This window comes from Mesoplodon densirostris, chromosome 1 (assembly GCF_025265405.1).
Source record: "Mesoplodon densirostris isolate mMesDen1 chromosome 1, mMesDen1 primary haplotype, whole genome shotgun sequence".
NCBI lineage: Eukaryota > Metazoa > Chordata > Mammalia > Artiodactyla > Ziphiidae > Mesoplodon > Mesoplodon densirostris.
The window spans coordinates 2,987,501-2,999,516 of record NC_082661.1 but is presented as its reverse complement, the minus strand read 5'-3'; the positions used below and the strand labels follow the sequence as shown (position 1 = coordinate 2,999,516).

At 53.9% G+C, this 12,016-nt stretch overlaps 1 protein-coding gene across 13 annotated transcripts in view; it reads right to left on the bottom strand.

Moving 5' to 3' along the window:
- Positions 1–6,534: 6,534 nt before the first annotated feature.
- The window catches only part of EBF3 (EBF transcription factor 3), a 115,831-nt gene continuing 110,349 nt past the window's right edge, over positions 6,535–12,016 (bottom strand). For 2 of the 13 annotated variants that reach the window (XM_060094022.1, XM_060094200.1), the window contains exons 12-17: positions 11,947–12,012; positions 11,109–11,286; positions 9,948–10,136; positions 9,359–9,556; positions 8,178–8,290; positions 6,535–7,095 (exon numbers count right to left, since the gene is read on the bottom strand). In XM_060094022.1, the coding sequence (XP_059950005.1) occupies positions 7,078–7,095; positions 8,178–8,290; positions 9,359–9,556; positions 9,948–10,136; positions 11,109–11,286; positions 11,947–12,012 (762 nt within the window). In that variant the 3' untranslated portion in view covers positions 6,535–7,077. The remainder of the gene's footprint in view (positions 7,096–8,177; positions 8,291–9,358; positions 9,557–9,947; positions 10,137–11,108; positions 11,287–11,946; positions 12,013–12,016) is intronic. The other 11 variants (XM_060094341.1, XM_060094444.1, XM_060094293.1 and 8 more) reach the window with 7 other exon arrangements.

Sequence of the window (12,016 nt, the reverse complement as noted above, 5' to 3'; positions counted from 1 at the left end):
ATTACTATGGTGAGCAGTCTTGCACTTAAAGTCTTGTCTAATCTCTGATCATTTCCTTAAGATTGATTCCTGGAAGTGGAATTAGTGGGTCAAAAGATATGAACATGTTAAGTCCCTTGATACAATGTCGAATTTATTTCTAGAAGGGTTGCACTGGTCCGCTCTTCTTTCTACAACTCTAAGAATGCCCATTTCTCCATCAACAGGATTGAGTATTAGCTTTTAAGAAAAATCTTTTCTAATTTAATAGGTGAAAACTTTTTCATCTCACTTTAATCTGATATGCCGTTTTAAGAGAGGGTGAGTATGTTTTCCCAGATTACTGACCACTTGTACTGACTGTGAATTTGCCCATTTTTCTCCAGAATCTCCTTCTACTCTTGCTGATTTGCAAAAGCTCATCGCATACTGAGAAGGTGAACCCTTTGTGGCAGGACCCTTCCTGTCTCCCCTGGTGGCTGCAGCCCCACGCCAGTCTGGGTTCTGCTGGTCCCACAGTCACGGAAGAAGGCAGTGAAGCACTTGGTCCCTTGCAGGAGGGAACGTGTCAGGTGAGTGAGCTGTGGTCTGTGGCCACCATCAGCAGAGCGGTGGGCGTGGTCTGAGGGGCAGGGTGATGCGTGCTGTGCTGGTGTTTGCTTCTGATACTTTGTTTCTGTTTTGCCCAGTGCCTCTGACTGCTGTGGTTCATTCTGACTCTACCACCCAGATCTTCTCCGTTCATTATGTCCTTGTCCTGTCCCTATTGTCATCTTGAATGGTGACAAGCTTTTACGGAGCCCTGGCTGGGGGTTGGCCAAAGGGCTCAGCCCTTGCAGTCCAGTCCTTCTGGAGCTGCCTCGGTGGCCCCAGCCTGTCCCTTTCCTGTCCCTGCGCCGGGTGAATGGCTCCCCTGCCTGCACTGCACATGCCATGTGGACCCAAGGGGTACCTGGTACACACAGGTGTCCAGTTTCCTCAGCCATGTGGGTCCACCATGTGGACCATGAGGTGACCTGAGAACAGCAGGGATGAAGCGCTCAGGAGCAGCTGTTTGCCGGCCTCCTGTATGTTGCAAAGGCCCCGGGGACATGAGCCTCTGTCCTTGGTTTCAGGTCTGTGAGCCGGTGACATCGGTCGTACCCTGAGCTCCAGCTGATACTGGGCCGGACAGACCAGTTTCCATCTCGCAGCCTGTCCAGGTGGCCTGGCTGAGCCAGGCCCCTCGAGCCCTGGGGCACGTGCCCTCCTGACGTGGCTGGGAGGGAGGGATGGTGGCTCCCACTCCATCCAGATGGGCTCGCTCGCTCTTCCTCTCTCTCTCTCTCATTAATTCCTGAAGGTCTCTGAAGCCTAAATCAGGGGAAAGAACAGAGGGTTTGGAGACAGGAGACTTTGTTTGGCATCAGGCCCTGGTCCTTGCAGCCTTGTGACCTTGGGCCGGTCACCTGTCCCCTACAAACTGAAGTGTTGTCACCCGAGAGAGGGGAGCCAGATCCAGCACAGAGCCCCATGGGTCGGCCGAACAGGATCCTGTGACAGGTGCCCCTCGACCCTCCGGTGCCACGTGTGGGTGAGGCACGACGCTTATCTGCTATTTGGAAAGGTCTTGGGTATTCTGCACGCTGAGAAACTGTATTTTAAGAGGTGGTTTCTGAGGAAGCTTGAATCAAAAGTGGTGTTCACTTCCCTCCTGAAGTACTGTCTACCCTGATCTTGTCCCGAGCCCCATCCTTGCGACGGACCCACACTCGGTCCCGGGTGCTCGGTGGTACACTGCAGCCTCGACCGGGGGCCCTCGATGTAGAGATAGGAAGGTAAGGAAAGCACGGCCTTGTCTTGTCCTCAGAAAACTCGGAGTCCTTCCAGGGGACGACAGGAGACCCCTGGGAGGCAGCGGCTGTAGAAGCCTCCCTGGGAGAACTCCCAGGGCAGGCTGTGCTCAGGAGTGAACGCTTGGGCTCAGACTGGATGGCCAAGCGGGACTGGCTGCGTTTTCTCTCCACCCCACGTCGTAAGCTCTTGGGGTGTAGGGCACACTCCACGTGGCTCCACATGGGGTGGCACAGAGCAGATCCAGGGCGTGGCGGGTACGAACCAAAACTCACTGCAGTCCCAAGAGAACGTGTCTCTGTTGGCCGCCCTCAGCGGATCATGACTGCAGACCTAGAAATCACTGTGGGTTCCACCAAGGATGTCCCCGGGTTAAGCCTCAGCTGGACTCAGAGCTGACGGGCACCTGCTGCTGTCGTGGGTCCACTTTGCCAGACCCGGGCGGTGGGGAGACCACGTCTGAGTCTGCACGGGGTCCAGAGCCGCTCCCGTTTGTCCCCAGGCCGGGGGCTGGGAGCCATGTGCGTGCTGGTTCCCCAGCCCCAGACCGGCAGCCCCGCTCCCCGTGAAACCCACAGCCCTATACTGGGGATGACAAATGACCAAAAAATCAATTTGTAATCTGATTGGAGGTTTTTGATTTCCTCTGATGAGTTTCAATTTCATTAAAAGCAACCTTATTCCAACATAAAAGGAATCCTTGAAGGGTAAAGCAGGGGATTGTCTCACCGAGTATAAAGCATCCCGGCTCTTTTGTGTGATTTATTCATCGCGTTAATTGTGAGGGCCAACCCAGGGTGTCCGTTGGCAGCTGTGCCGTTATCAGGGCCTGGGATCGGCCGGGCGGGCTCAAAGCACAAGGACTCACATTCAAAACTCGCTCTTTGGCATATTGACACTTGAGTTATCAACAGCTCTTATTATCTGCTGGGAGGGAGCCGGCAGCTCGTGGGGACAGCAGGAGCCACAGACCCCGCCGCAGCCGCCCCCCTGCGTTCTCTTAATTGTGTGTATTCTCTGGAAAAAGTGATCATCGCAGCCTCTTGTCTTGATGAGAAATTGACATTTTCTGAGGACTTCTCTGGGTGCCGAGCGGGGAGATAAGGCCGGAGTTGTTTTAGAGGCGGGCGGGCGTTCCTTCCTTTCAGGGGCCTCTTTATTGCTCCTGTTGACCCGCTTGATGAGTATGGATTTCATGAGGTCTTTTTCAGCATTTGAACTATAAAAGGTTCAGAATGACACCACCCCTTATAGACAAAAGATAACCTTGCCCTTTGAATATATCGATTCTTTATTAACTAGGCTGTTTAATGCAATGAAATGAGGCATTAGATTGAAGCCCATTTCAAGTGCTTTGAATAATCTTTAAAAGCTTGGAAGACCCTGGAAGGTGGCCTGACAATAACTGGCGCACATTTGGCGAGAATGCAGTTCTCAATTCGGATTCAACACACAAACATCAAATAATTTCCCTCCCCGCTGGTCACAGGGCCCAGGCGAGCAGCTCAGAGAGGCAGCCCCTGCCACGCCCCTGAGCAGGCATGGCTGGCACCGGCTCAGAGTGGGGAAGGAGGTGAGGTTGGTCCCCAGCACGCGGGGAATTGGTGGGGGCGGAGGGGGGTGGGGAGGGGAGGGGCCGGCTGCAGCCTTGTACCCCATGAGCCTCTTTCTTCGCTGTCTCTTTAAGGCTGAAACGCGAATGCAGTCAGAGGAACCCGATTGTCATGGACAGGAGAAAAAGGTATTCACAAGTTTCTTTATGTTTTGAATAATCATTCCCTGTTTTGCTCGGCAGGACAAGTAATTAAGATGACATCTGTGAGTACTAATTTGGATCACACTTATGTGTATGTGTTGGAGAGCTGCAAGCCAAAACATGCAAAACCAGCCTTTCATTGAGGAGCAAATGAAAACCACAGAATGAAACGGAGTGGGGCTGCTGAAAAGGCACAGGAGCTGAGCAGAGCCGCAAAAATCAGAGCCCCGGTGCTGATGGCGTATCTCATTAGAGCCGTGCCGTTGGCCACACCTCCATGCAGCCCAGGGGCAGGCGCAGTGCATGGGGTCTGTCACACCACGGCCGTGGACCTGCCGTTGGCGATGGTGTCCCTCAGGTCAGGGTTCAGTGGCACTGGTGTCCGGAGCCCTGGTGTCTGCCCATCCGACCGGAGCTTTCCGAGCTGGATCTTGTCCTGGTGGAGCACGGTGACGGCGACAGAGGAGCACACGTCTGGAGTCGCCAGAGTGCTTGCCCTCTACCTGCCAGTCCTCCAGTTCAGAAGCAGGGGCGGAGGCAGGAGGGCTTGGGGCAGGGGCGGGGGTGACCAAGCCCCCAGCGAGTCTCGAGACTGTCTGTGGGCCGCAGCGCTGCTCTGGCCCCCAGGTCTGACCCACAGTCATGTTCCGATGTGCCGGCGGGCGTGCACCACACGTACAGGTGGCCCCTCTGGGGACCAGAGGCATCTGAGTAACTACAAGGAACCCTCCGTGCAGCTTAGACGAGCGTTTGAGGGCAGATAACCTTGGAGAAGGTTCTTCTATGAACCGTCTTCATCCTGGCCAAGAGAGCTCTGGGAGTGCAGATCAACCCCACCCACCCGGCCAATGCAACTGTTGCGTGTTGAGCAAAGCCATTTTAATAATCAAAACAGATCAAATTACCCAAAGTGAAATTCACAGACAAGAAATACTTTAATTAAATATTGTGTGAAATGAACATTTTTATACAGTTAAATATCTGAAAAAATGTACAGATAAAACAATCTTATTGTAGGGTCTTTAACAGTAAAATCTACCATTTAGTGGAGCGCTCAGTTTTGAGACGATGAAGCCATGAGGGCGACTAATTAATCTAAAACACAAACCAAGTGCAGGGACAAGGAGACTTGCGAACGTCCTTAACGTGTACACGTGAGCTCATTTTTAGGTCAAACCCTTACTTATACAAAATAAAACGGAGGCAACTGAGTTCCAAAGTGACTCCTCAGGCTGGTCACAGGGCCAGAGTGTGACCCGCTAACCCCTGGGGATGTCCTGATTCTTTGATTTAGTCCCCTGAATGGACACTTTCTTAAGTCCTGCATTGTTTTGTTTTGGTTTTTGTCAAGAAAAAAATTTAAAGTCCCTCCTTTTTGTTTTAGGTTTGATTTCTGCTGCAGTTTGCAAAACGTTTGCTGTGCTGTGTCTGCAAAGGGAAAAAAGAAACGACCCTCTTGGTCTCACCGCAGGCTTGGCACTAACAGGTACAGTGTCTGAAGGAGGTCATTCCAGTTTTAAAAGTACAGACAGTGCTGCTGGGTTCTGACCACAAAAACCGTATTGTTAAAAAGGAATTTTAAACGAGGGGTGATTGTGGGTCCCCCGAAACCTCTCTGAACCGGAGGTGGGCTTGGGAGGACACTGGACACAGCAGAACCAGATGCAGAAAGGAGTGACACAGGGGTCTCCGGGCTTGTGCGTGTGCGTGGGTGTGCTTTACACCGTAACTCTCCAAATGAAATACTGATTAACAATTGTGGGGTCAGCCTGTGATCCAAAAGCACAAAGGTTCTTTAAAGAAGTCCACTTTTAAGGCATCAGAGAAGTTAATGTGGCAAACATTTTAATTAAAACATCAGAAGTAAATTTTATTTTAAACTTTAGGCCTCTGAATTTTTCCAGTAAACACAGTTCAGCTATGTGGCAAAGTCATGGGTGGCAGCTAAGATGACTTTTTACATTCTACAAAAAAAATAAAAGGAGGACACAGCCCCAGACGGTGTCGCCTCTTCGTGGCCGCTCCACATGCACGGAATCTACGAGGGTTTGTCACAGCGGGTGGCACCGTTTTGTTGTGACTATACAATGAACGTTTTTTTCTTCAAAAGTATTTGTTCAGATAACTTAAAAATAATATAAAAATAAACAATGCATTTGACTTTTCCTCAAAAAAAAAAAGGACGGAAAGTCTAAACAAACAATAGCAAATTTTGGAAGTACAAATGAAATGCAAGGATGTTGGTTCACTGAACGAAACAGATCAAACAGTTCTTGGCTTTAATGCTCTTCCCAGCATCACAACACCAGGCCATGATCAAAAACCAACGCGGACAAGAAAAAGGAACCGAAAATGGTGGGAAAAGCAATGTACAAAATTTCAAAGATAAATACAATATTTATAATTGATATGTTACAAAATAAAGTCCCTTAGCAACAGCAAGTGTTCATGGAAAAGTAAGTGTTGAATGGAGACCATTTTATTCCTTATAAGAGGCATAAGGAATAAAACTCGTTTTTTTTTTCTAAATATTTAAGTGGATCTGAAAAAAATTCAAGACAAGTGTATAAATATTTAGCTACAACTTTGGCAAAATCACAAAAGTCTACAATTTTTTAACCACATACAAAACACATCAGGGAAGAAGGATCTAGAAGTCAAAAGGACAATTTCTGGTACAAGAAACATGGACCTCACAGTAGCCTAAGAATGCAATAGTATACAGTGCTAGCAAAAGTTGAAAAAAATGTCGCAGATCACACTTGCTTAACAGGAAGCTCTAGCAGTGGGAGAATATTTTAACCAACAGACAGTAGCATTTTTTTTCCTCTGTCAGTGTGCTTGTTGAAGGCAAGAGAATTCAATATCAAAGTTACAATTTCTAACTACAATAAGTTACAAAGTTCCGTTTCATTAAGATGAAGTTAAGCAACGATAGACCCTCCCCCCCGCCCCCCCCAGTCCTCCTGATCACATCGTCTCTTCCTTTCTTCCAGTTTGATGGCTCAGACCTCCTTGGCCCCCTTTTGTCACCACAAAAAAATATTTCACATTATAGAGATACACAACCATTGTGAATCTAAGTATGAGTACAGAAAAATGTTTGGAGGCGTTTTTCATCAGTGTTTCATGATCATCAAAATGGTGCATTCACAAAGTTTCTCCCAACACATAGCAAGTACTAGACATAGCCAAGACGGAGTCAGAAACTTTATACAAAATAGGCATCGCTTTGTTCTCCTTATTCTTCAGGACTGAGAAATGTGAAAATATGAGAAAAGTTCAGTCAATAAAATGGAATTGTTCATGAAGAAGTAGGTCGTTTGTGTGTCGATTCTTAAGTTTAAATAAAATCTTTAAACAAAGTCTTTTGTAGCATCTCAACCGCTGCTGATGTACTGAAGACACGGTCTCCATCAGCACCTCTTATGTACTAACGTGTCCCCTGAAGTCCGTCCTTGGATGCTGGGCGCGGCAGGAGGTAACAAGCACCCCTCACATTGGCGGCACTACCAGCCCAGACATAGCTGAAAGAGAGAGGGGGCGGGTCAGGGCGCCTCTCACCAGGGTGGGGGACCGGGGGGAGGCCTCCCTGGGCTTCGGTCGGCAGTGACAGTGGGTCTGCACAACCCTCCGTTAACCAGCCGTGGGCTCGGTTAAGGCACCTACTTCAGGGGGGGTGGGGTGCTCGTGGGGGATCCTCGCCTCAACGACCCCACGGGGCAAAGGGAAAGGCTCTGGCCTTTCTGGGTGTGAAGGGCCGCTGCCCACACACGTCAGTGGCTGGCTTATAGCAGACGGAGGCCCAGACCCCCCGGAGGCCACCTCTGTCGACAGATGCTGAACCAACCTGGTCACTTCTGTGACGCCAGCCAAGGCCGGCTCTCGGGCCGCGGGGCCCCGGGCATAGCTCTTGCTCCCTAAGCCAGTCAAACTGGACGCACCTCGGGTCCCCCTCTGCTCTCAGCCCCCGCCTCGGACCTTCTGCTGATCGTTCTGTATCGTAATGGTGAGTCGCGGACCCGCCAAGATCAAAGCCACTCACAGCCCACCTGGTCACAATCTCAGGGCCAAGGGCCCTCAAGAGACACAAGTCACGGCTCCACCGTAGGGAGCGTGTCCTTCCTCTTCTCGGAGGGAAAGAGAAACTTGGGCCAAGAGGCCAAGTGCAGCAGGTGCTTCCCAGTGAACTCCGGGTACAGATGTCATCTAGAATCTGGTAACTTTAATGCTGCTCAATTTTTGTCAGCGTGATCGTTCTCATTAATTGATGTATAACATATTAATACATCTGTTCACGTAGTGATGGGAGCTTCAATTTCTCAGTTCATTAATTTCAGAACTATTAATTTATCTCCGACTCACCGTTACAACTTTATGGTTTGGAAGACCTGTGTGTGTACACACGGCTCTCGTGGCGCCACCTCTCAATGGGCCCTGGCACTGAGTGGACGGCGGGCAGGGCCATGGCACCCAGCCACCTGCCTCTTAAGCACCTGTGGTCTGGTGACCGCTGCTGGCTTGCAGGCCAGTCGGCGGCCCTTCGGGGCTGGGCGTCCCTCTCACGCTAACAGGTGTTGTGCAGACAATTATTTCAAATCACGGATACCTTTCCAGTTCCTTTTTTGAGCATTAGTTCATCAAAGTGAAATATGCCACCGACTTCACAAAAGGGCCAGTTTGTCTTCTCCACGGTAGCGTCCTCAGCACCCAGCAGAGAGCCTGGCACATAGTAGGCGCTCAGTAAATACTGGTTGAATGGATTCATTTTTTTAAAGGAGTAACTGGATTTGGTTTTCACCGGGAGGAGCATATACCAAAGGTGGTGTCTGAAAGAGGCCAGACGACGGCCACTTAATTAATTTCAGAGCCCGTGGGCCTCAGTCAGCCACCGAGAGCCACGTGCAAGCTCACGGGGCCTAGGGGCCCTCACGCAGCCCCGCCTGCCACTCGCACCACCGGCCACTGCCCAGAGGGCCCCAGCACTGGGCGGGCGCTGGGTGCCCGCTCTGCGCGGCCCCATCTGTAGGCAGCTGTGCCAGGCGGGGCCTCCCGCTGCCCTTGGGCGGGACCTTCTCCCTCTCGCGTCTTTGCAAGAAATCTCCTGGAAAACCAACTCCTGTGCAGCACTGGTGCACGCACGGCCCCGGGTCTAGGTGCACGCGCCCTTCCGAGGACAACACAGCCTCGTGCGCCCCATGGTCCATTAGACCAGGTTGAGAATAAAGGCTCAGGCTCGGGACAGTGAGCACGGGCCAGTTTCGAGGTGGGCGCTGCAGGCGGCACCGTGACCCATCACCCCAGGCCTGAGGCTGTCCCACTGCCTTGTGAGTCGGGGGAGCGACAGGCTTGCACCTGCCCACGCTCTCGGCTGAACGGGACGCAACCTGGACCCCGCTGCCTCCACCAAGGCCCGTTTTCCTTCCCTTGCGGGTTCCACTCCCTGCAGGTATGGGCCGCTTTACCGTGAGGACACTTAAGTCACGTTGGAAGGATGAGGAAACGGGTTTCATCCACCAAGAGGAAGAATACGGTTGTGGGGACTGAGCGAGGGGGGCTCTTTCCCAGGAGCATCGGGTTGGGGGGTGGGTGTCGCACTGCGGCAGACGAAGGAGAACATGCAACAGCCAGGGCTGCCCTGCCGGGAGCCCACAGCGGGGCCCAGGGGAAGGTCGGAGCTCCCGCCCCCCAGGGAGAGCCCCTCACTCCAGCCCTGCGGCCCAGCCTGGCCTGCCCCGGGGCCCCCCGGGCGCTCCCAGGCCGCGGCCTCAGGCCAGCGCGCACCCTCACCTTGCAGTCCGTTCCCGTTGGCGCTGGTGCAGGAAGGAGGAGGGGAAGCTTGGGGCCGGACCACGGGCGCGAAGGCGCTCTTTTGTTTCACTGCAGAGATGACATTGGCAGGTGAGAATGAGAAAATGCCGTGTGTACTGCTACAGTTTGAAGGGAGGGTGACCGAAGAGGCTGCCATGGTAGGGCTGGACGGCACTACTGCAACAAAGCAAACATGGTCAGGACGCGCGACGCCGGGCACGGCCACACGACAGAGCTCCAGGGCCTCGCCTGGAGCGTCGGGCCAACAGAGCAAGCACGAGATGTTTCTGGCTTGGCCACTCTCTGGATAACAGGCAAACTCTCGCGTTGGACTTTTCGTTTCCAATTGGGCGGCCCCATTTGGTGCCGATTTTGTTTGGGTTTCCAATGTGACCGCGTGGGGCCCGTTTTAGGTCAATTTACTGTCGTCACGTGGACGCCCAGCCTCCAGAGCCACCCTTCCTTTTATCCAGTAGCTCACACCACAGAACATCCAAGCAACGCACACATTTGACTTTGCAGCGAATATGAATCTGTGTGATGACGGGTGACAAAAACAGACACTTACTGCCGTAGGGAGAGTTAGCGGAGGAGCCATTAAGAAATCCAGGCGAGCCCGGGACCCCTAGATTGGCCATGGCGCCACTTCCATATCCATTCATGCTAGTGCTGACTGTGTTGTAATTGGACTGCTGGGGAGTACTGCTGGGGACGTATCCTCGCGGGGACACGCTGCTTGTATTGCGACTGTAGCCGACTGTTAAAATCCCCCCCCGGCCAAAAATAACATTATTATCAGGGAGAGACACTTGGGGGGGGGGTTTCCCCGCAAACCTCTATCATCTATTGAACGCTTTTAATTGACCGTATGCTTTCCTCCAGCCCCAGCGCCTCTCGCCAGCTCAAATAACCTTGTCACGCCAGCCCTGCTCGAGCATCCACGCCGAGCCCCGTCCTGTCTCCGGCGGCCTCGGCAGCCGGCCCAGGCGCACTTCGATCTAACCGTCAGCAGCTTTCACGTTCCTCTTTAGAAGCAATTATCAACGGCGCGATTCCCGGGCCGTCCCCCCACGCTAGGTGAGCTTTCGGCCTCTGCAGACCTTCAAATGCCACGGCTGACAAGGAGAGCTGTTTGTGGCCATAAGTCCCCAGGAAAGGCTGTTCTGGGGCCTCCATGTCTACGGCTGCTGTTTCTGTCGGCGTGGGGAGGGGAAGCGGGAGCCTGGCTCCCGCCGTGGGGTGAGGGCGGAGGGAAGCCGAGCGGCGTACGAGGAGGCGTTTTCTGGGATCATGGCCTGCACGGGCTTTAGAGCAGCCGGAAAAGGTGCAGGTGGGGAGCGGGCGCTTCTCTCCGTGTGCTCCTTCCAGGCTCAGAAACCAAACCCCACCCCCTGACCCCTGTGCAGCGCATCCAGGAAGGGTCCGCGGCCCCCTATGTCACAGCTATCCTAGGGCTTATCCCAGCCTTTCCAGGAAAGCAAAGCCCCTTAGGAATCCGGTCAAGGAAACGGCTAGCAAATACCAGTAAACCGTGTGGCAGCCGCTGTGGCCTCTGCCTCAGGTTTCTGGGTTCTCTGAGCATGCTCTGCCCGAGGGCCTCTCTGAACAAAGCTGCAGAGCCCGGGGCGCTGCCCACGTCCCCGCCGGCCTCAGGGCACAGTCAGCCACAGCAGCTAAGTCCCACCATCCCAGCTGGGCGTCTGGGGAAGGGGCGGCCCGCGCGGCGTACCTTGGTCGTTGGCTTGTGACGTCTCCGACACGTTGACGGCTAGCTGGCTGCTGAAGGAGTTCACACCCATCATGCCCGTGTGCGCAGGGGTGTTGCCCAGGGTGGGGATCTGGTTGTGATTGCGAGGGACGCTGTACAACGCCTCGGCGATGTCAGCCGCTCGCTTCAGGATGATCTCCTGGAGCGGAGGCGGCCGTCACACCCAGGCCAGGCCGGCCCCCTGCCCCCAGCTCACAGACCGCCCCCCCGGGGGCACTGTCCCAGCGCCCTCCACCTGGCCCTGCTGGGCAAACCGTAGGGGCATCCCACTGTTGCTTGGTCCAGACTGTGACAGAACGTATTTTTTAATGGGAAAAGAACCTCCCTCAGGAGAGCACTTTCAGACCCCGTCTGTTCCTCCTGCACCCATGGCGCAAAGGCCCCTGACGGATGCACGGGGCCAGGGCAGCATGGAAGGCACTGGGCTCGGGGTCAGAGGCACGGGGCCACGTCCAGAGGGAAGTCCCCCCGAGTCTCTGTTGCCCAGGGACCCCCGAGCCCCAGCAGCCCCAGTCTGCCCACCACTGAATCCACTGGACGGGCCGCGACACGGTTCTTCCTGGAGAAAGCCCCTCTGCTGTGTTGCCGGCACTGACTGGTAATTTTCTACTCAGATACGCACTGGGAGGGCACGAACGGGCGGACAGAGGCTCCCCCCGTGGGACGCTCGGGAGGCCACGTGTGCCCAGAAGCCCACGCCGGGCCCAGGCCAGCTGGCCATCCAAGGTCGTGGTCACCCTGGCGGGGCCGTGGTGGGGGGGGGTGGCGGCGGGCGGTGGATCAAGCTGCCATCGCCTACCTGGTTGTTATGGGGCATCCCGTATAAGGCTTCCACGAGGTCGGCCGCCCTCTTAAGTAACACTTCCTGG